The 22,796-nt window shown below is 40.4% G+C and overlaps 2 protein-coding genes across 2 annotated transcripts; one reads left to right on the forward strand and one right to left on the reverse strand.

Moving 5' to 3' along the window:
• Window positions 1-3,051: 3,051 nt before the first annotated feature.
• On the reverse strand, window positions 3,052-13,271 carry LOC122659888 (protein GAMETE CELL DEFECTIVE 1, mitochondrial). Its single transcript, XM_043855043.1, has 4 exons — window positions 13,159-13,271; window positions 12,355-13,077; window positions 11,159-11,348; window positions 3,052-3,431 (listed from the first exon to the last, which is right to left on the reverse strand). Exons 2-4 carry the CDS (start codon window positions 13,065-13,067, stop codon window positions 3,213-3,215), a joined length of 1,122 nt encoding a protein of 373 aa, XP_043710978.1. The 5' UTR covers window positions 13,068-13,077; window positions 13,159-13,271; the 3' UTR covers window positions 3,052-3,212.
• An 8,546-nt stretch (window positions 13,272-21,817) lies between these two features.
• On the forward strand, window positions 21,818-22,342 carry LOC122659140. The gene has a single exon (XM_043854288.1). The coding sequence runs from the start codon at window positions 21,818-21,820 to the stop codon at window positions 22,340-22,342; it is 525 nt and encodes a 174-aa protein (XP_043710223.1).
• The last annotated feature ends 454 nt before the right edge of the window (window positions 22,343-22,796 follow it).

A 22,796-nucleotide genomic window follows, 5' to 3' on the forward strand; every position in this document is an offset into this window, starting at 1 on the left:
AAACCAAGTTCTACACAACGGGAACTAAAGGTGTCTGAGTTAGACCAATCGACATGGCAAATATCACCCGTGATTAGTGCTATTCATATCAATTGTTATTCTATACTCATTTAACTCTGTTTGAATTGCTATTGCTATTTATGATATGGGTAGAAGTTGTGCACAACGTCGGCTCAAAAATGAAATTACATATCACTGGTCATGTGAGGAGGTAATATATCATAAATGCCCCTCCCCTTTATTGTAAAATTCCAAAAGGGGTTTTTCCATTCGCCTAAAACTGCACTCGGGCAGTGTAGGAATCCTCTCCCTTATGATATTCCCTTCACTCAGAAGTAAAGGAAAATTTCAAGAAACAATTGACCAAAACATAGCAGAATCTTAAGATTGCAGTCCAACTTCTAAGGCATGTGTTATATAACTACTTTGTCCGCAATTTTGGATCTTTTGAGTAAGGACATGGATTTGCTATTGCAAAAGAAAATGTGAATTGAAAACAAGCAACAGTCATAGAGCAATGAACTAAAACAATGAAAGGGGTTGGGAGATGGGGAGGAGAGCATAATTAGATTACTACCTTGCACAAACCAAGCAATCGGGTAATTGAGCCGATTATTCCCACTCTATTTCCTCATCTTTGGAGTTCATTGTTTGATGAAATGAAAAATGCAACTAATATTTTCCTCTTTGGCAGAAGGTAGGTGGGGGGCGGGGGGAGGGCAGCGGGAGAGGGGGTGGAAGGCTAGTTTGAGGGAGGCATAGGCAGCAAGAGGGCGGGGAGGGGGGGGGGAGGGGGGCTGGAAACTAGAGCAGTGGGAGAGGGGGCGGAAGACTATTTTGAGGGGGCCACAAGCAGCTGGAGGGCGGGGATGCTGGAAAATAGAGCAGCGGGAGAGGGGGTAGAAGGCAGGTCAAGGGACCTGGCAATGGGAGCATGGGGGCTGACAGAATGCAGCAGTGGGAGAGGTGGCTGTGGGAGAGAGGAGAGGGAGAGACAAGCAGAGCTCATGGCGAGTTTGTGGTGGCCCGTGGGAAATGTAGAGCAGGAATATTGAATGTTGACATGCCTCTCAATTTATCCAACAATCAATAAAGTGCTCATATGTAAAATTCGGATCATTATTTGTTCCATTTATCGGGCAGTACATTTCCCCAAGTTCCTCAAATAAGAGGGGGGGGGGGGAATGACCACTCTACCACTGCCCAAATGGGATCCACCACCCCTATTAGAGGCACTTGGGGAAATGGAACTGGCAGGAAATGGAGCAGATAATTTTCCAGTAAAATTCCATTACAACTGGCCAGCATGTACATCATTTTCCAATATAATATATAGAAAACCTATTTTCAACATTTGTATATAAGAAAAAGGGTGTTGTTCTCTATGCCACAGCGCGGGGTGGGCACAATGACCACCCTACCCCTTGCACATGCTGCCCATGTGTCTGGGCGTAGGCAGCGCTTCGGCACAGAGAGCATTCTCCCAGAAGAAAAAAAGATGTATGATTAAAGTAAAACTTCTGTTTCCAATCGATTTTTTCTTTTTTTTTGGTGAAGAAAGTGAAAATATTACTGATCAAACATAAAATTTACAATGGTTGCCATACAGTCTGATGAGAAGTTGTTAACTCTAGCATATCTAGCTATCTTATCGATTGGATCTATATAAGTTCTGGGTTGTTTTAAGATTATTACAGACCGAAAGGATGCAATAAAATGAGAGATATCAAATAACCAAGTAAACAGTTGCCATGGCCAAGGATAGTCTTCCGGGCATGTTAACCAGTTCCTGATTTCTTGTGAATCAGTCCAGACAATTACTTGTCGACATTCCAGTGAAAGTGATTTTTTGAGCCCTGCTTGGAGTCCTCGCAGCTCCGCTTCTTGTGCTGATCCTACAAATCTACAATTCATAGAGGAAGCATGCAATTTTTGGTTATGAATAATTAAAAAACCCCAACCTCCATAGGACAATGCACTACAATAGCTGCCATCCGAGATAATGACATAAATGTCCTTTGTTCCCAAATTTAGGTAAAAAGATTGGGGAAGCTTATCAGTTGTTGGGGTGGGAGTAGTATTTTTGAACAAACAGAATATAATGTTGTTACTTTTTTAATAAGCAATTTATGTGTTTAAGCCTTTACGGCTTCAACAGAGGACTAGTTGCAGAGACTCCGATTTCTTCCTCTTGATGCTGTATTTAGTAGGGATAATGTCCTAGACCACCGAAGAACACATAAGCAGGTACGGCCCCTTTCTTTTCCTCTTCTTTGTTTTTTTCTTCTTCTTCCTCCTCTATAGCTTACTGCTTCTGTTTCTTCCTCCTCATCCACCTTCTCTCTCTTTCTTTTAATTCTTCTTACCTTTTATAGTTTTTTTCCCCCTGGGTTCTCTCATTATTTGTACAATTCCCCGCCTTTTTTTTTAAAGTTAGTCACCTAGCCAGAAAAGTGACTTTGGTCTTGGCCCTCCTCATACAGGGTTTTAGTGCACGGTATTGGTGGCGGTGCCGATAGCAATACAGATCTGCCTTATCGAGCTGATTCGACCCGTTTTGTTCTTTGAAATACCAATATTGTTTTTTTTTGGGGGTACCATTTCACCCTCCTCTGTTCTGATACCACTAATACGGCCAATCTGGTCCCCATACCTAAAACCATGCCCTACTAGACTGCCTTGGCACTAGACATCTGAGGTGAATCACTAATGGTATACAGTCATTAGAAACCTCAAAGCAGTTGTGCTATATCTACATTTTCATTTCGGCTATTACAAAAGTGGATATGGGAGCTGTGTTTAATCTTCTGCCTATGTTCCCTGTAAAAATAACATGCAGCACATCCAATGGCCTTTGAGGCAGCCCTTATGGATCACTCCAAAATTTGGACTGGAAAGCCAACCATTCTTGTTATGACCAAACCCATAAATGAATCTAGCAAGTAGCAAATTTATGGGTATTAATGAATGTCATGCTCAAAGTTTTGGACATAACTGCTGTCGAACATGGAATTCAAATGACAAAAAATGTGGCAGCCTCTTGGAGGGGGAGGGGAGAGGGTAGAATGATAAAGATGGTGGAAACACATCTTTGGCCGTTTGTACATAGGGTATGAATAGATGTGGAAATGAAAGAAACTCAAGATGTAGAAAACAAACGAACATGTCTCATCACCTTCATAACCCTATCTGGTTTAAGTGAGAAAAGTTCATCAAGGAAGGATCTTACGGCGGCGGCGTACAGTTTCCCTCTTCACATACATTCTCTCCATTTCATTCAATGGTCGGCTAGATCCATCTGGTAAGCTCACAAATTTCCAACCACCTCCACCTCCTCGTTTCCCACGTGGACCCAGTTTCTCAACAGTGAAGTTCCAGCCTTCAGAAGGGCGTCTCCTGCTGTATTTGTGGCATTTAACCTCCCCAGCCATCTGCAATAATCCCATGTCAAAATTTTGTAATGGTTTCACAAAAGGAGAACTACAAAAAATAAATTTCTTTAAAACAAGCCTCGTTTATATAAATATGGGCTTCAAGGCCATTAATATGATGTATTTCACTTGTCGATACCTCAGCCACCACACCTTGAATTGTCAACATTTCGATTAAAATGCTAATACTACTCACATACTAAAAGTAATAACCAAATTCAATATACCTGTAATGATCCAAGCCAGGGGATTAGAATATCAACATTAGCATCTGACTATATGCGCACTTGCATGTGCATGTTTACTACTACTACTAGTTGCATCAATAATTGATCAATGGATAAGTTGAGCCATTACTCAGTACCGTATCATTCTGCAAGTTGTCTAGAACTTCCATACATTAGAGAGATATTGATCCTACCCAATGATATTAGAACAGAAACAAATAGAAACCATGGGCACTAGCATCTCTAAAGGAAAAACAATGAAAATACTAGAAGGAATGTCAACAGCCAATATAATAGAGGAATTGGATTTACTATTCCAAAATGAAAGATGCAATCCCAAGTTTCAAAACCCTTAGATTTGAAACGCTATGGGCCCACAAGTGATAACACTAAGGAACAGTGGCAATTTCATAATTTACGGACAAACCAGGACCCCTTTTGAGCAAGAAACAGAATCAAGGACGTAACGGTAATTAAGTTTAGGAGTAAGGGTCAAACTGATATTCCAAGTGAATTAGGGAACAAAATATAACAGAAGTTAAGGAATCAAGGGCTGTTTTGTAAACTAGGAGGGAAAGTTGCTTCTTCAACCTTAGAATCATAACGGCAACTAGCGGTAGGACAGGGTCCATCTCGAATGAGGAGGCTCTCTCATTTGAACACTGACCAACCTGAAATTCCAAGTGGTAGATCACAACTGCTAGCCTTCTGATCGCAACTAGCGACAGTCCCAATAATCAACCAGGAAAGCAAGAAAGTTAACCTGAAACTAACCCAGGCGGTAGCAAAAGAATTCAGGCTTGATCTCTGACTAATAACTCACATCATGAAGCATGGCTGGGAATGAGATTTTAGGGTTCAGATTGACTAGGGCAGTGTATCCTTCGCCCAAAGTTTCAGACCAATTGGATTTCTTATGAGTGAGATCGTTCACTTCTTTATCAGTTCAGTTGTACTGCCAACAATAAAAGAAAGGAAGAAGAAGAAACAAGAGGGAGAAAAGAGGAATCAAACCTGAGAAGGTTATCTCAGACCTGAATCGAGTAAGGAGAGTGAGGGCTAACACAACAGAACTCTTTAAAGGAATACAAGTAAGCAAAGACTCCTATTCTCCTACGTAACTGAACAGAGAAACTAAAGTAAACTGGGAATTTCAATAACAATAAAATCTGCTATGCATATCCAACTTCCCTAAAATAAAATGATTGCAAAAAATTTACTAAATTATCCCATGCCCCTACTATCGTGTAACTGCATCACTGAATCAATTTGCAACTGAAACCCATTTATCAACAGAGATGCCAATCCTTCTCAAAAGTACTGAACAAAAACAACAGAATCGTATTCCTAATGATAGAGACCCAGGGCACTAGCATAGACGAAGGATTGTTTTAAAGTTTCTCCTTCTATTTTGGTGAATGTGAAACCTGCAGGTCACTGAGAAAATAAAAGGCAGCACTCACTGTTCCCGTCATTCTTTATGCTTTGGAATGTTAAGGATTAAAACCATGGAGGGACACATTTTCCAGTTTTCAACGTAGCCTTTTTCTTTTTTGTTTTTTTTTTTTTAAATGGGGGCGGGGAGGGTGTGGGAAGATGGGACACACGACCTTAGGCCAGATTTGGTATGATTTCTATTTCAATTTCGGATTGATTTCATGAAATAGTCAGCAAATAGATTTTTGGTCAAAAAATTGAAATTGTTTTGGTTGTATCAATATGAAATATTTCAAGAATAAAAATCCATATGATAGTACAATTTCTGAGAATAGATTCTCTATATTTCTTTGGGAAGGGTGGTGTGGTGGTGGCAATGGGGTAGTGGAGATGGTGGTGGCATGGAAGTGGTGGTGGCGGTGGCAATGGTGGAGGTGAGACCATTAGAAGAAGGGTGGTGATTTATTTTTAACATGAAATTACTACTTTGCCCATGAAATTAACCATGTGCTCATTATAGAGCTAGAGTAAAATCATATGATATAGAAATTCTGAAACAGCTCCTCAGCTATTTCAAAATTTCTATTCCACTTGATTTCTATTTCACTGAAATAAGATGCAAAAATCAAACCAAACAATTTCCAGAAAAAAAACCACCCCCTGAAATTGAAATAGAAATGATACCAAATCAGGCCTTAAACCAATTTATTTATGACTTCCTTTTCTTATCTGATCAATCCCATTTACATCCAAGGTATCTTAGGTGTTACTAAATTGCTCAAAGGCTGTTTCTGGATTGAGCAAAACCTGGAAAGAAAGAAGTTTTTTTTTTTATTTTTTTATTTTTAATGTGGGGGGAGGCTGGTGGTGTCCCTTTTGTCGTTTTATGGGGTGCTTGGAAACGAGTGTGATGGTAGGTTTTTTATGGAAGATATTCATCTGTAGGGAAGGTCAACTATCAAATGGGCAATATGTAACTGGGTGATGCAGGCAAGGATCCAAAAAGGACCTCTATAGCTAGTGGGTAATTAATGACAACCAGTCTAATGTAGTCTTGGGTTTGAATAATCAAACTAGGAGCCAAATAACCAGGATCTGTTCTGAACAGGTAGTTCGATTAGGTCAAATCGGTGTTTCTTGGTTAAATTAGGGTTAGGGTTTAATGGGGTCTAGGGTTTGATGATAGGGTTAGGTCAAGTTGATGTTGGGGAGTCTTCCAATGAAGGCCTCGTTAAACTTTAACAAGTCTAGGATGGGTAATCAGAATAGGCAGCAGGTTTTGGGATTAGGGTTTGGGTTTTGTAAAGAGGGAGATTTGGGATATCTAGGGTTTAGGATGGTCAAAAGGGGCTGCAACCTGGATCGAGTTTCCCAATGGGTAAGGATAGAACTCGATCAAAGTATGGAGATTTTTTTATGGCTAGATAGGTCTGGACAGAGTTTAGGTCTTGGGAAAATTGAAACAAATACAGGGGAATCTAAGGTTGGGTGTATGGATAGTTAGAAGAAGAAAGGTTGGGGGTTGGGAATGGTTCAACTTACTATTGTTGCAGAATTGCTTGGACAGCAGCTAACTTGAATGAAGATGATGTAAATAAGTCACTTAGGGCTTATTTTAATGGAAATAATCTTTGGGTTAGGTTATATATGTGTTGGGCTTTTGATCCCATGGGTTTATTTTGTAATTGACCAATTTAATGGGCCTAAAATATGGGTAGAAAGTATGCAAACGGGATTTACTTCCTTAGTTTAGTTAGAGTCCTATTTTGAGTCTGTTTTCTTTATTATTTCCCTTTCTTAGTCAATTTAAGTTACCTTATTAGTTAATGATGGGGTTAGGCCTTTCCTTTTTAGTATCTAAATCTATTTTTGAGTCTTCTATATAAGTTTGTAAGGGAGGCCAGCATGGTACACGAATTTGATTAATGAAATATTGGCTTTAGCCTTTGTTAAAAATCTTGAGATAGGTTGGGTGAGATGCCTAGGGTGAGCTGAGATAGCCATCCCCTTCCCCAACCCCCTCCATTGATCTCCAATCTAGCTCCATTCAAGTTTCAATTCTGCCATAGCTGATCTCTTGAAGAAACATATTCAGTTGCTGGAATTTCTCTGCAAGGTTCAAGATATTTTCAAACAACAAGTCTGAAATCGAAATTCTGTAATTATTCTTCTTCTCTTCTAGAAGGTCACCTGCAAGCTAATTTTCGCGAGAATTCTGCCCAGCCAAATCTAACCGTTAGAACCTGCTGAAATTTTGATCGAATCTTCCTCAAACCCTAAGAGAGACTTGATACAAATTTCATTACCATCCACCCAGCCGATTGTCTGAAATTACCCTTTTACCCCTCAATCCTATTTCTACTAGGATTCCTCAATAATTTCAGATTTAGTCATCTGATTTAACTATAACTTTCAGCATCTCTTCTCTCCCATATAATCCACACTCTCCTAACTTAACCCTAACATCTAACCCTAGGTTCCATCAAACCCTAACCCTAATTTCACAATTTTTCATATTTTCACCTAGTCGATTTCCCTAATCCCTAGCAGATCCTGGTTATTGGTTCTAGTTAGTCTCCTACCAATCTAGAATTACATTAGAAGAACCCTGAAGAAAAAAAACAGAGCTTGAACTTGAAAGTAGAGCTTCAAAAGAACCATCCGGGCTCCACACTGCAAGATGTCGATTGGATCAAACACCAATCCCACCAGTCTTGATCACACAAGACAATCTTCAGCAATGAAGAACAAGTTGCAGAGCAGCAGCTTAAAGAGAGATATTTCAAAATTCAGAGGTGAGAATCCCAAACCCCCCCCCCCCCCCGACCCGAATTTGCGTTATTTATATTTGGCCAAAGGCCTTACACCTATTCAGCCTAGGATAAGGGAATATTCCCCTAGCTGACTCCTGTTACAAATCGAACAGAAATAAAAAGGTCATGTGACTTTTAAGTAGTCGCATGACTCTAATCTAGCCTAGCCGTTTCTATCATGTGACCACTTAAAAGGTCACATGACTAACTTAAAAAAAAAGAGGCTAGACTACTAATCTAATACTACTTGGACAGCCTGGACTTCTTCTTTCGAAAATAGGTCTTCATATCTGCATCACAGTTTTTAGGCCATAATAGCGTAGTAGAAACTACTTCATAGCAGGATCTTAAACAACCGGATTCAGGAGAAACTTTATAACAGAAGACAGATATCTCAGATGGTTCCAAACTCTTATCAAATACCCTATTATATCAGCAGATTCAGTCTGTGAACTTGAAACATACTACTGAATCCACACCAGAAAAATTCAGAAAATCTGAATTGATTTCATAAATTCGTGTTTGAGGCCATAGGCCACTACATTTATATATAGAATTCATAAACTGACTCTCTGACACTCCTACATTGATTTGGAATTCAAACTACTATTTGGAATAGTCAAAACAGACTATGATTTGACATTTCTACTCAAACTAGGACTCTAAAAACAGAACATTGACCTATAATGAAATCTGGACTAGAATTCCTAATGAAGCTAGGACTCAACTGACATAACATTTAACAGAAAAAATACTCTAAACTAATCCTACATGACTAATCTCCTAATCCTAGCTCCAAACCATTATTTAGGCCCATTAAAGTAGCTTTAGTACAATGAAAACCTATTGGAGCAAAGGCCCAACATGTATAGAACCCAACACAAGGTTCATTTCCACTAAAATAAAACCACTTTTGTGATTTATCTGCATCAGTAATGGGCCCAATCAAAGAACTAAGGTTTTGATTAATCGAAGGAGTTGGCAGCAGAAAACCAAAGGAAACTTTATGAAATCCTGAATGAATGAGAAATTTTATAACAGATAAACCAATGGATATGGGACCACGGCATTAAGGTTGACTTCTCCCAATGATCTAATTTATCAGATTATGGCACAAAAATCTTATTTTTGAAAGAAAACAGGGCAGGAATCTGCTGGATGATATTCGAGAGATGGGGATCTCAATCTAATGGTCAGAGGCAAAGAAGAATAGAAGCAGAAACTTGGATTTAAACTTCTAAAGTTTAAGATTGATATAGTTATAGATAAAATTGATAAAACAAATTAGGAGGGAAAAGAAAATATTGATTGGGGAGAGAAGAAAGAAAAAGAGGAGATTAACTAACATGAAAATAGGAGATGTCTTAACTCTTAATTAGAAACACAATCGAGAGAGAGGGGGGGGGGGGGAAGAGAAAGAGCTCAGCCCCACACATACAACCATAGGCAATAGCACAACTTCATACCTTATCCATTCAATCCACTAAAACCGTAGGTCATATATATACCAGGGAAGAACAAAAAAAACCTTCTAGACAAGGATTCCTCAAGCTTAAGACTTGTGTTAGTATCTTTCTAATTTCTGACTAACAGAACTTAAACTAAATCCCAAGACACTAACAATGTATGGAGTCAATTTATAATATGGAAAATTACACTGCCACCCCCTGAGGTTTGTACTAAATACAGTGCGACCCCTATGTTTCAAAATATACACCCCGACCCCTTGTGTTTAAGGTACTTGTCACACTCAGCCCCACTCCGTTAGAGCATTCCCGTTAGTTGCTGACGTGTTGGCCATTGATTTATTAAAATGACAAACATACCCTTAACGGGGTGTGAGTTTACCATTTTGCCCATAGGGCAGCCCAAACTTTCCACCCCCTTCCCCTGCTACTCAAATCCGATGCCGACGTTCCACATGTCGTGTGGAGGAGCCCGTCATTCCAGCAAGACTCGCAAAGTGCGCTCAGGCCAAAATTGGAGATATTGAGGTTGCCGTTCTCATCAAGGAGGAGAATTTCTGGCTTGAGATCATGGTGATAGACCCCTCGGCTATGGCAGAGAAGGCTGGGTGTATATTTTGAAAACACAGGGGGTCACACTGTACTTGGTACAAACCTCAGGGAGTGGCAGGGTAATTTTCCCTTTATAATAAAATAAAGAACAAATACTCACCATGTTACCTACTAATAACCCCACAAGTAATAAAAAATAAAATTAAAAGTATGCTATGATTAACAATAAACGACTCAATATCCTGTGAAGCATATATCCTGGGCATTCAAATAGGCTCTTATGATGCCTCAGCATTACTGGGTTTGCTTAGCTCCCAGTTCTTTGATCTTAAATGTAGTATGGTTTCCACAGACAAGGGAAAATGCAACACAGTAAGGGATATTTAAGATGACTAGCGATCATATGATGCAGCTCTAACTTACTCAATGCTACTACGCTTTTCTTATTCACTGATTTTTATTTCATTAATTACAAAAGAAAATTTCGGTGGTCACTGATAAACAAAACAGTTCAATCTTTCTCTAGTTTCACTACAGATTTTGCTATTTTTTGCTTGCAAAACTTATCTGCAGCATATTGGATTTATTTATTTACATATGGGGCAAGATGGAAATCTGATCTAAGAACCCAGGAAAATAAATTATTTCATAGAGGATGGGAGTATTTACCACAAGAAAAAAAAGGAGGTGTTAAGGAATCCTCAGTTTTCCTGTATTTTTTTATTTTAAAGTGGGCCAGAATAGTGCAGGCAATGATCATGAATTCGCAGAAAACCTAAGTCTATGTTTGCAAGTCAAGAAAAGAAAAGAAAAAAATTCAAAAAAAAAAAAATTGAATTTGAGGAGAGAGATAGACACATAAATCAATCATAGTTTTTGTCTTATTATGTTTTTTCTTTTCTTTTCTGTTCTTTCCTTGGCTTCCAAACATAGCCTAAAAGAAAATGCAAACTCCTCTCAGAAGAATTACTATTCCAAAAGTAGGTGAGACATTAGTGGTATCAACTACAAGAATCCAAGTTCAGCAATTCAATTATGAAAACCTATTCCTTAAGTATATGAAATTGATGGTATCAACAAAATTTGGCAAATAATGTTATCAAGCACTTATATATTTTAAAATAATCTTGATGGGCAATCAATATGTCAAAACTAAATAAGTCAACCAGCTTCAGCAATTGAACAACCGACACTGATCACAATAAGGTACTCAGAGCAAATTCAGAACATACCTTTTTCTTATTGAAGTTCATCTTTTGTAGAAATTCCTGATATAACATTTCATCTTCCTTCATAGATATCTCAAAATGAACTTCATCGGGATCTTTGGCAGTGCCGTCCCAGCCCTCGGGCATGACCTTGAAATCAGGTTTGTAAGGAAGGGAAGCAACATGGAATTCCATATCATGAGATTTGAAGAACCTGAAAAAGAAGCATTAGTATGGAAAATATAGATTTTCCCTGAAACTCCCTTAGAAAAAAATTCAACTCTATCAGCCTTAATGACCAAGGCATAAATCCTTTAAAGAAAGAGAGAAAATGTTAGCCCACTTGAATTGTGTATTAAGTTTTGATAATAACAAACATGAGTGTTTGGTGGTAACCAAACATGTGGACATCAATGGAATAAACATGTCTTAGCGTGGGACTAAGCATGTCACTAGTTGATGGAAAGACTTTCCCGGAAATACTGTCAAAGTCCTTGGCTTCGCAGGTAAATTGCTCATTCAGTTGGAAGCCAGAAACTGCAAATATTGAGGCAGATGATTTGGCCAAGCAATGAATAGGTCGTCAGATTGGACCTCAGGGAATTCACTACCACAACCAGCTTAGTAGATCTTTGGCTCTTATGCTACTAGTTTGGAGTGTATCTTTCGTGATTGTGCTCTCTCTTTTTCTATCATCAATGAAACTTTTGTTGTTGCTTATCACTGGGGGGGTGGGGGGATCTATGTAGCCCGTTCATCATTTAGTTACATAGTAGAAAGTGCACTGATAATCCAATTCATTCTAAATCATTCATACAGGAGAGCAAGGTTCATATCTTCGAGTGCAATCTGTCGTTCATTCACCAAAGTAGCACACTTATCGGCAGTTTCAGCCTTAAGAATACTACAACGGCAAATTCAGAAATACTAAAAACACTTTACAGAAACCAGGTCCACCCATAGATTACTTAGATTTTGTTTACTTCACAATCACTTCCAAGCTTCTATCAATAACATGCCATAAAATAAGAAAAGAAGGATATAAAATTCCAAAAATCCATAGTTTCTCATATGGCTTCCAAACATTATAAAGGCAAATCCTCAATCAATCACAGAGAAGCATAAACCAAATCCAAGTTATTAAATTTCAAACAAACACGCATATGTTCGTCTAGAATAACATCAAACAAGAGAAAGGCAGGAGGATTTGTATCACTTACTCAGGGCAAGCATCAAGCAAAAGCTCAACAGAATCATCCAACGGGTGCCCAAGCTTCTTCTCCTCTTCCTCCTCAAGCTCCTTCAACCACAGAATCGCATGTACCCTCTGCCGCATTATACGGTAATCCTTCGCCAATCTCTCAATCGTATACACATCGGGATTCTCCTTATGCAACCGATACATTTCAGCCTTCTCAGAATCCTTCAGATACGAACCCCTAGAACCGGGCTCTCTCACCTGCTTCAACAAAACATTCATCTCCTTCATCCGCTCACCCCATCCATCAACAAACTCTCTGCTCTTCCGGTTCTCTTTCTCCAACTCTGCCACCTCATCAATGTCCTCCGAAGACATCGACGGCGATAACGGCACGACATCACCTTTCCCCGGAGAAACCTGCCGGCCGATGGCTTCACCGTCGAAGTGCTCCTTGGTCAGACCAGTAGACCACGACGACACAGAGTCCCAACCTAAATCGGAGCTCTCGTTGGATTCTGTTGACGAACCAGTGGTCTTCCATCCTTTAGACCACGCATCTTCTTCATTTCGACCATCGCCCGATTTCGAAGAGAATAATTTCGAGCTCGTAATTCTCAAGGATTCAAGACCATTTGAAGCGATTCTTATGTCACCGGTTGTAGCTTCTCGGAAGGATCTTGAGATTGCAGGAGAAACAGAGAGTCGGGAGAAGATACGATATAGACTGTGCATCTTTGCATTCCTATCTATTTCAGAGCTTTGAGAAGTCTTATGAGGTCTTCTTCTGTTTTTTCGGTAGAAAAATCGTTTATGAGGACTATGCCTGTGATGGAGCTTCAGCTTCTTCCATGGCTTACCTCCACCTGCTGCTACAAACAAATGTTAGGGTTTTAGATTTTAGCGATGGAAATGGGCCAGGCTCGATAGAATGTGATTGATCCGAACCCCCGATTCTGAGACAGTGACGTCATAACTATTTATTTTAAAATTCCATAAAAACCATAAATTTTGCTGCTTTTTGGGTTTTCCACCTTTCCCTGGTAATTTGTTTGGGGAAATAGAACGCTACCAGGTCGCCTGCCCAGCTTAACTCCTACACCTAGACATAATACCGTCTTGCCCCATGGAAAGACAAATATCTCGCTCAAGTCGATGCTTGTATGCACGTTCCCATTGGCCAACATGTGTGTGTAAGCTCTAGAGGTCCAGGCAATATTCTCTCGTCCATTTGTTCTAATGAAAATCTCAATGTCAGTATTGGGTTGTAGATTAAGGAAATTTGGTGTGATAATCAATGGATCACTGATTCTCTTCCATCTCCAACCAAATACAATTGACTGTGGCACTTGTTCACTCAGTTTCTTTGCATTTTAGACTTAGCTCAAAATGTATATTTTAGACTTAGCAATCAGAACTTTAGTATGGTTATAGCCAAGAATTTGGCTAGGAATGCTTGTATTTAAATACTTGTCTATCCTTAACTTGGGTTTTTTCTTTGCTTCTCATCACCAAAAAAAATAAAAATAAAAAAGTCTCAATGTCTAACCAAACTTATTCTAGAGAGATAATTTCCTAAGGGGCAGTAATGTAAGAAAGAATTTGCATGCTGCCAACAATGAGAGGTTGAAAAATGGTATCATCCATGTGAAGCCCACATGCATGGTTAGAATTGGAGAGAAATGTCGGTGTAGGTCCAACTGTTTATTATGTCAGGAACATATAAAGGAATCTGTACAAGGACACTATAGCAATCTTCTTCCCTTTATTCTATTACACTAGGAGAAGGTATTTATACATGATAGATTTTCCCGTCAAGTCCATCAAATAAGGGGTGTATGGAGTTTTTTTTACAAGAAAAAAACATTATATTTCTTTGGGTCCTTCTAGGCGTCACTATGCCTAGTGTGAAGTATAACTCTTATCATTTGTCTAAGGGTGTTGGGTGGGATTCGAGGGTGAGTGGGGGCCAAGGGAGCATGGTGGGACTAGGTTGTAGGCAAGGTTCTAAAACTAGGGTTTCTACTCGGTTTCGACCAGCTAAAAACCGAGTTCATCTCGATTTCGACCATATCTCGATCGAAACCTGAAACTTTCTCCAGGCTAACTCGAACCTTAGTTTCGAGGTCCAGAAGTTGTTTTTTTGCCCCGATTCTTATTGTGCCGCCTATTTTTTGACATTTTAAATTCAATCCATGCATTACTTTCACATAAAGAACACTAAAAATAATACTTGTGATTTTGATCCAAGTTTGATACTGTATATTGTTCTTGGACATGGTATCGAATAAGGTTTGACCAGAACATAATACCTTCAATATAAATCAGATTTAAGCAATCTTAGATTTGTTAGAAAGCTTTATTTTGATAGCTTTCTGACAAGTACAAGATTAAGTGTTAAATCCGTGCCCAAAACCTAGTTTAAAACCCGGTCTGGTTTGAACCTTTTGTGTAGAATCGGGAACGGAGTACGCTCGTGAACTGTGAGCCATGATACTCAAGCCATCCCACAAGATTGTTGATCGTGACTCAGGAAAAGACTTCGATGATAGGTATATTGACAGAGATAGGGGAAGTTTGTCTTCGAGGGTGCATTCCTAGAATTTTCTCATTTCGAGGATCCACATGGCCCACACCCGGTGTACCCGTTCCCACTTACAGATGATTGGGAGTAAGTTAATATCCTAATAACTCATAAGTATAGATACTAGAATGGGCTTAGGACTTTATAATCCTTCTAATCATATTATGGGTCTAGTAGTATAATGGGCCCAATAACTTAAAATGGACCTAAAGACTTAAGACAACCAAACATGACCTAAGACTAAAGTGAGGTAAATAAGGGTCAAACCACTATTCACCTCACAATAGAAACCCTAAATCGTGGAGAGGAAAGGAGAGAAGGAAAGAAAGAAGAAGAAGAAAGAAGGAGAGAAGTGGAACTCAAGCTTGTTCTCTTACCTTGGTGAGCATTCTCTCTCTCTCATTTCCTAATTTATAGACCTAGGGTTTGGAATTATAAGTCATGAATGCTTCACCTACCCTAATGGAAGGGCCATTAATGGCAAATCCTTGATGCTTAACTATGAAACACCTAACCCTACCTTAAACCCATTCACCCTTCTCCATTTATGAGCCCTAAGTGGGGCTTTACCCCCATTTATGGGTTTCACCAACCATTTATGGAAAACCCTAGGTGTGAGGTAGAAATTGATGGGCTTTCTTAATAAAGGGAAACCCATCTAAGCTTTGGATTTATGAATCCATGTGGGGGATGTGTATTGGCACCTTAATGGAGTGGAACTCATAGCCAAGAAGCCCTAAATAACCCTAAGGATACCCCATTTTAGACCAAGACTTTGGGGCTACAAACCATTCTTGAAATGGCATGAACAGCAAGACTGGCACATGGATAGGCACATACTGTATGTGCCGGTTCTGAAATGTTGCAGATGTTGTGGTTACTGTTAGGGGACAGGCACATGGACAGGCACATGCAAGTGCCGATCCCTGAGATACTATTTCTGCCGGTGGAGTTTCCCTAGAGGGACAGGCACATGGACAGGCAGATGACATCTGCCGGTCCTACCCTTGCTGTATGTGTCGGTCCCCTGTTTTCAGCCTTGTTTGATAACTTATGGGGCCTAACTCTTCTGGCCCTAAGACACTAACCTCTCCCCACATTGTACATCCTCTTTAGGTTGACTCACCTGGCTTGGGGACGTATTAGTATGTGAGACGGTGTGCTTGGCATCGATCGCCGATTTAAAGAACTAGGTATTGACGACTGATCGAGAATCATGGTAAGTGAGTTAGGCAAATGTCTTAATTTATAGAATGTTTGTGTGTCATGTTTTGAGAATGCCATTCTTGCATGTGTGCTATATTATATAGTTATCGTTAAGATGGAGGATGATATACATATTTAGATGTTGATAGGACTTTACGTTCTTGTCTAGCGATATTATTTATTCTATTGTACTATGGTGCAAATGGTATCGGATTTGGTTATGGGACTCGGGTGCCGGTTGGTGCTGGACCTGGGATTTTCATAATATGAAATTACTCATGGCATATACATCTAGGGCTTTTGAAGCGAGATCCAAGAGCCGGTGGGTGCTGGCCTTGGGATTGCTGTACTTGTAGTTACATTAGAGTTGTCTATTGCATTAGGTGGAAATGGGATGGTGACCGACCGATCGACCTCCTTTGGTATTCACATCTTGTACGTGTATGTGTACGTATAAGCTAGAGGGGCGAGAGGATAGTCGATCGATCGTATTTTGGTATCTATGGACTCGGCCTCTGGCCTATGCACATGCGTACCTCACTCATACAATAGATGAATGCTGGCTAGGATAAATGTTTACCCAGTACTATGACCCTTACCAATAGAGGGTTAGGTGTCGATCAAATCCATGGGTTCTGACCGTTATTCGGGTATACCCACTCAGGAAGTTCGGGCACCGACCGTATTTTTGGCCGAATGTCAGGACGGGATTTGACTTGGGGGTTTGCGTCTATCTCTTGGTGGAGACCAGTACAACAGGCTTCCAGCGCAACTCGGGTTTGTCATCGCCAGTATACCATCCGTTTATGGTATCGATGTCGGGGATGCTACCTAAGATGGTACTATAGTACTATACCTAACTTAGTTGTGCTGTTAGGTGGATAACAATAAAACAGTACATCATCATTCATTCATGTAGCATGATTGTAAACTGTATGTGATGTATGGTCTACCTTGGTGGTATGGGACACCTTGGTATCTGTCAATTATGTACGGTTTGCAGTCAACGTCATTCATTATTATTGTGCATGCTTGTGTGGCTTAGCCACTCATTGGGCTCAGTTGGAGCTCACTCCTCGAGGAAACATATTTTTAGATGATGCCGATACATTCGAGCAGGGGGCACGGAGTACAAGACTCCTGATGCTGGTTTCGTTGATTGGTGGACTCCAAAGGTCGTGGAGCATGGACCGGAGTGCTGCTGTGATGTGTGTTCCTCGATGGGACAGTGATTTATGGCCGGTGGCCATCTTTTGATACACTTGATTATTCCTTTTTTATTTACAGGTGTATTCTTTTGATTCCTTTCATGAAAGATGTATTATTTATACAGTAGGTAATACATAGGTCTTGATTGGAATGATCTGTATTGGGAGGGTAACTGAAATAAATATTATATAAGTTATCACGTAGATTCTGTAAACTCTGATATTACTATTTTAACCTATTTTGATCTTCTGTGGTCGTGTGTATGAGTTAATCATGTATACTGCATCTGTGATCTTGGCGGTTTGGGAGCATGTTGGTACGCACTGGTTGCATTCCGCGTGGTTCAGGAATGGGGGTGTAACAGCTTGATATTACAGCGTGATGTTCTACCATGGAACTAACTCGAGATTCACACGACCTGATTTATTCTTTATTAGGATTGTGTAATAAAAGCCTTATGAACACATAAGATGTAAGAAACCAAATGAAAAGACAGAACTTAGTTAATAGTGTTGATACGTCGACGACATGTACAAAATAGAAGAGAGTTTCCATAAAACATAAACTAATTGAAATAAAGAGAACAAAGTACGTGGCCAAAAAAAAAAAAAAAAAAAAAAAAAAAAAAAAAAACGCAGCAAATACATAATGTCTTAAGTGGTGTTCCCGATACAAAAGCCATATAGGCAATAAAATGGGGAACAACTCCTAGGCTGTCATCACTGATCTGCTGGCGGTGGTGGTGTGTCAGGAGAATTCGGTCGCCTCAAACGCCTCTCCATATGGACCACCCTATCGTGGATAGCTCTATAAAGACTCTGCAACTCTCTGATGTCGGCGGCGTTACTCTGTGCAACCTCAGTCAATGTAGCCAGCTGGGCAGCAATGAACCCTAAGCTAGGCTCTGCTACTCCTGAAGATCAGGCCTCGACATCGTGCCTACCGGCAAGTCGGGCGTGTCCACCGCGGTGCCTAATTGGGGGAGAAGGCTCTCGACTGTGTTGACTTTCTTGAGGCTGCACATCATCTCCCTGCTCCTCACCTGCCTCCTCGCTCTCGTCATCATCATAATTTCTGTCGGCTCGTCTCTCTGTAGGCTCCGGGTCATCCCCACTACCCTCATCACCCTTCATGCGCATCTTTCACATGGTGACAAGGTCGAACCATGACTCTCCTGTCTCAACCCAATCTTCCTCATCAAACTCGATGCCAAAATGATGAAAGACTTTTGTCAATAGCCTTCCATAGGGTAGGTTGCTCTCTGTGGGCCTATATCCCTTATGGGCCATGTTGCGGATGATGATGTTGGGCAGGTTGAGTGGTCGCTCTTCATATAAGCATAGAGCGATGTAGGAATGCATCAAGGAAGCCTGATGTAGGTAACCAACTATAGGGATGAGATTTTGCCGTGCTAGTCGAGCCAATACCTTGAAGGTGGGGTGGAACTTTGAAATCAATAAAGCCTTGTCCGCACCATCACTCCTCAAACTCTTCCTAAGGTTGGAGTTCTCATCCTTAGTCAAGTGTTTTAGCGGATTAGTCTTACCAGGGAAGTACCGAACCTCCCCTTCGTTGGGAACACCAATGATGGCCACCAACTCAGCTGCACTGAAGGAAAAGTCTTGACCCTTGACTCGGCTAGATATCCAGAATCCCCTTCTAACGTGCTCCTCGGTAGTGAGATTACTGTAGAACTGCCTAACGAAGTGGGGGTACACCGTGTCAGGGGGATGAAGCATGCTGGTCCACCAACCCTGGGCTGCGAATCGTTGTGCTATCTTGAAAGAACAAAACTCTTTCTCATCAACTTTTCGCTCACGAAGGACCAACTTTTCCACGAAGAAGCTCCAATGGTCGGCATGCTCTACTGTACGGAACATGACATGGTTGAATTCACGGGGCTGTGAACCTCTACCTCTACCTCTACCCCTACCTCCGCCTCTACCTCTGTTGACCCCACCTTGGTCTCCCTCTTGGTCGTGTTGGACTTGAGCCCTGCTCCTTACTGCCCTTGGTAGCATGGTAATGACCTACACACCATAAGAAAGAAAACATGAACGACAAGTTAGGTTGTGTATAAAGAGATTTAGCTAAATGGAATAATGAGGTAGAATTAGAACCATTAAAAAAAAAAAAAAAAGTATAGGAAAGATAACCATTTACATAGAAAGATGTTACACAAAAAAAAAAAAAAAAAAGAACATGAGAACACAATGTACAAGGATTAAACAATGTAAACCCTTATAAATTTATAGACAAACAACCATTTAGAGGGCATATTCAATGTACATTATAAAGGCTTCATTAAAAGAACCTTGGGCTTGAAGGAAAATAGGAAAGAATGAGCAATAGGTTGAAAATTTCCTATTGTGGGAAGTGATGGGTGTAATAGCTAAGGCATGTAGAAGTAGATTAAAATAGGGACCCATACAAGAATTGATGCAATACATGAAAAGGGTATAATAACCCAAATGGGACATTTCTACAAACACATTACAGGCTTACTTTATGGCTTGACAGTTTAAGATCAAATAAGAGGGTTATTGTACAAGGACCATCACAAATTGATGTGTATTTTCTTTCAACTAGACTTAAATCTATGAGAAATTACACCAAACACCAAGCAACTACTAAGCCCATCCTTCACATTTCAAAAAAAAACCCAATTTCTAAGACTTAGAACTACAGAGAAATAAGATAAATACACTAGCTATCTAATATAAGTTTATGATGGAAACAAACAAAACAGCATTGCATTGGTTTTTTTTTTTGGTGTTTCACCAAACACGCATCACTTGTGCTTATTTATTCTATGCATACTATCATTTAATAAGGTATCGTTTTATTTGTATGTAATTACACAGGATTGTACACATGTACATGAACAGTAATTATACATTAAGCATAGAAGTTGTATTGAATATAACTCATTACATCTTAGTATTGTATACAGTTTCAGTTTCAGTATGTTTGCAAGCATTGATGGAGCATGCCCATCACATAATAAAAAATAAAAAAAATCCCCTCCCAAACCCTATAAAGGAGAAGTCGATGATACCATAGAAGGAGAGGATGAAGAATAGAGATCTTAGAACTCTAGGGCACTAAACTGAAATTGGGGATTTCAGGTTTTGGTGTTTGCATTAGTTGTGTGGGTGTGTGAATCTTGATTAGAACTGATAAAACAATTTGAAAGCACCAAAGGAGAAGGATCAAGTAGATTCAAAATATCCCACTCCAAAGAAAGAAAGAAAACCCAGAATTTTGTTCAACCTAAGCAAGAACACCTTCCAACCCTTTCAACAAAATCAAAATTTGATGGCAAATCTTAGCTTGATCGAGCTTGGATGAGTAAGGAAGCCTTGGAGTGACTTGAAATTAGTTGGGGACAACCTCTTTTGGTGGTGGATGAGAGCCTCTCCCAAGTTGGAGTGGTTTTGAAGTGGGAAAGATAAGACCCGAATGGGTTTTTTTTTTTAAAGATGGGACCGGCAGGAACAGGCTTAGCAGGACTGGCACATGCAAGTGCCTGTCCCTGAGAACCTATACATGCCAGTGGAGAAACCCGAGAGTGACCGGCAGCAACACCAGGACATCTTCTGTCGGCCATGGCCGTGACCCATCTGTCGGTCAGAAAAAAGGAAAAAAAAACATATGAGATAAGATAAAGTAAAATATAATATAATATAATATATAATAATAAAATAAATATGTACTTATAAATATAATAATAATAGTAATAACATAAAGTAAAATAAAACAAATGTAAACAAAAACAAAAAAACAAAAAAAAGGGGGTTTCATTTTACTTTATTATTAGTTTGATTGTTGTTCTTATTTTATTTAATTTTATCTCTTACTTTATTTTGCCTTGTTTTGTTAGTTATACCCTTGTGGGACCCACCCGCCATACCATGACACGTATGTATGCCTTGTATTCTACTCAGGTGTGATTTATGCGTGTAATATGATGGTTTTAAATTGATTTATGTATTATTCTAATAGTTTGAAAAATTATGACTATGCTTAGGGATTCGAGATGGTTCAAACTCGGCAACAACAAGCCGGGGATCCCGCTGCGACGGGCAATGAGATTGTCGTGACCCCCGACTTGAGTGATCCACCCCCTCCTCCGCCTCCAGCTGCCAGTCATGCCACTGCGGGAACTTCAGGCACTTCCATTCCTCCCCCTCCATGGCCGGGAGTCTCGGTTCACGAGGTCATCACACTTGTGGGTGACATTCTTAGAGACTTTCGGGAGGAACAAAGGCAATATATGGAGACCATGATGACGCAATCGGAGTAGCATCAAGAGCGTCTCTTGGCCCGAATTGGGAACCAGTTTTAGATTGCCGCTGTCGGTCAAGCACCTCAAGTCCGAGCTGCTCCCCCATCACCTGTGGTTCATGTTGGGGTCACTATACCACCTCCCTTGGTATATCACCCACCTCCCCTAGGGCAGCAGGCTCTACCTTTTGTGAATCCGATGATTCCAATAGTTGAGCGATTCCAAAAGCTCAAACCTCGTACCTTCGCCGGACTCAGTGATGATTTGCTCCTTCCCTCTAAATGGGTTCAACAAATGGAAAAGATCTTTGATTTCCTGGGCTGCACGGGCGAGCAAAGAATAGCTTGTGGCGGCTTTCAACTTGAGGGAGACGCTGAGGCTTGGTGGAAAAGTACTCGACCCAATCTCATGGCTCTTCATCCCAACCTAACTTGGGACCAATTCAAGACCGCCTTTTACGAGAACTACTTCCCTAGGAACTTTCGAGAAAAGAAGGAAGCTGAGTTTATGTCACTTGTTCAGGGGTCGAAGTCGGTACAAGAGTACCAACAGAAATATGAGGAATTACACCACTTCGCTCCTCCTTACCTTAGAGATGACCAAGGGAAGGCGAGCAGATTTGAGAGAGGCATGAGAAATACTGTTGGGGCCATAGTGTTGAGTTATAACCTCCAGCGGTACACCGCAGTGGTTCAAATGGCGAAGTCCATCGAGGATCGATAGAATGAAACTTCTCACCCGCAGGCCAGTGCCAAAAAGCGGTCTGCATCTTCACAAAGCACTCAAGGGCCTAGCAAATATCCTCGGCCATATTATGTAAACCCTGCACCATTTCAGTACAGGAAGCCGGAGGCACCTCAGCCCACCAAATCTGGACAAGCTTCATCTGCACCCCAGTCATCTATGCCTGGTGCTCGATGTTACAACTGCAACCAGTATGGTCATTTCTCTAAGTCTTATCCGGGCAAGAAATTAGAGTTATCACATCCTCCAGCTCGACCACCTATGCCCCATCATGTCAGCCGTGCAATTCAGCCTTACACTGGCAATAGGTTGCCTGGACAGGTGTATGCTGTCACCAAGGAAGATGCGGAAAGCGCACTAGGTGTAGTGACAGGTATGACAGCTATCTTGTCAATAATAGCTTTTATTTATCTTTTCTCTAACCATGCATGCA

The sequence above is a fragment of the Telopea speciosissima genome, chromosome 4, assembly GCF_018873765.1.
Source record: "Telopea speciosissima isolate NSW1024214 ecotype Mountain lineage chromosome 4, Tspe_v1, whole genome shotgun sequence".
NCBI lineage: Eukaryota > Viridiplantae > Streptophyta > Magnoliopsida > Proteales > Proteaceae > Telopea > Telopea speciosissima.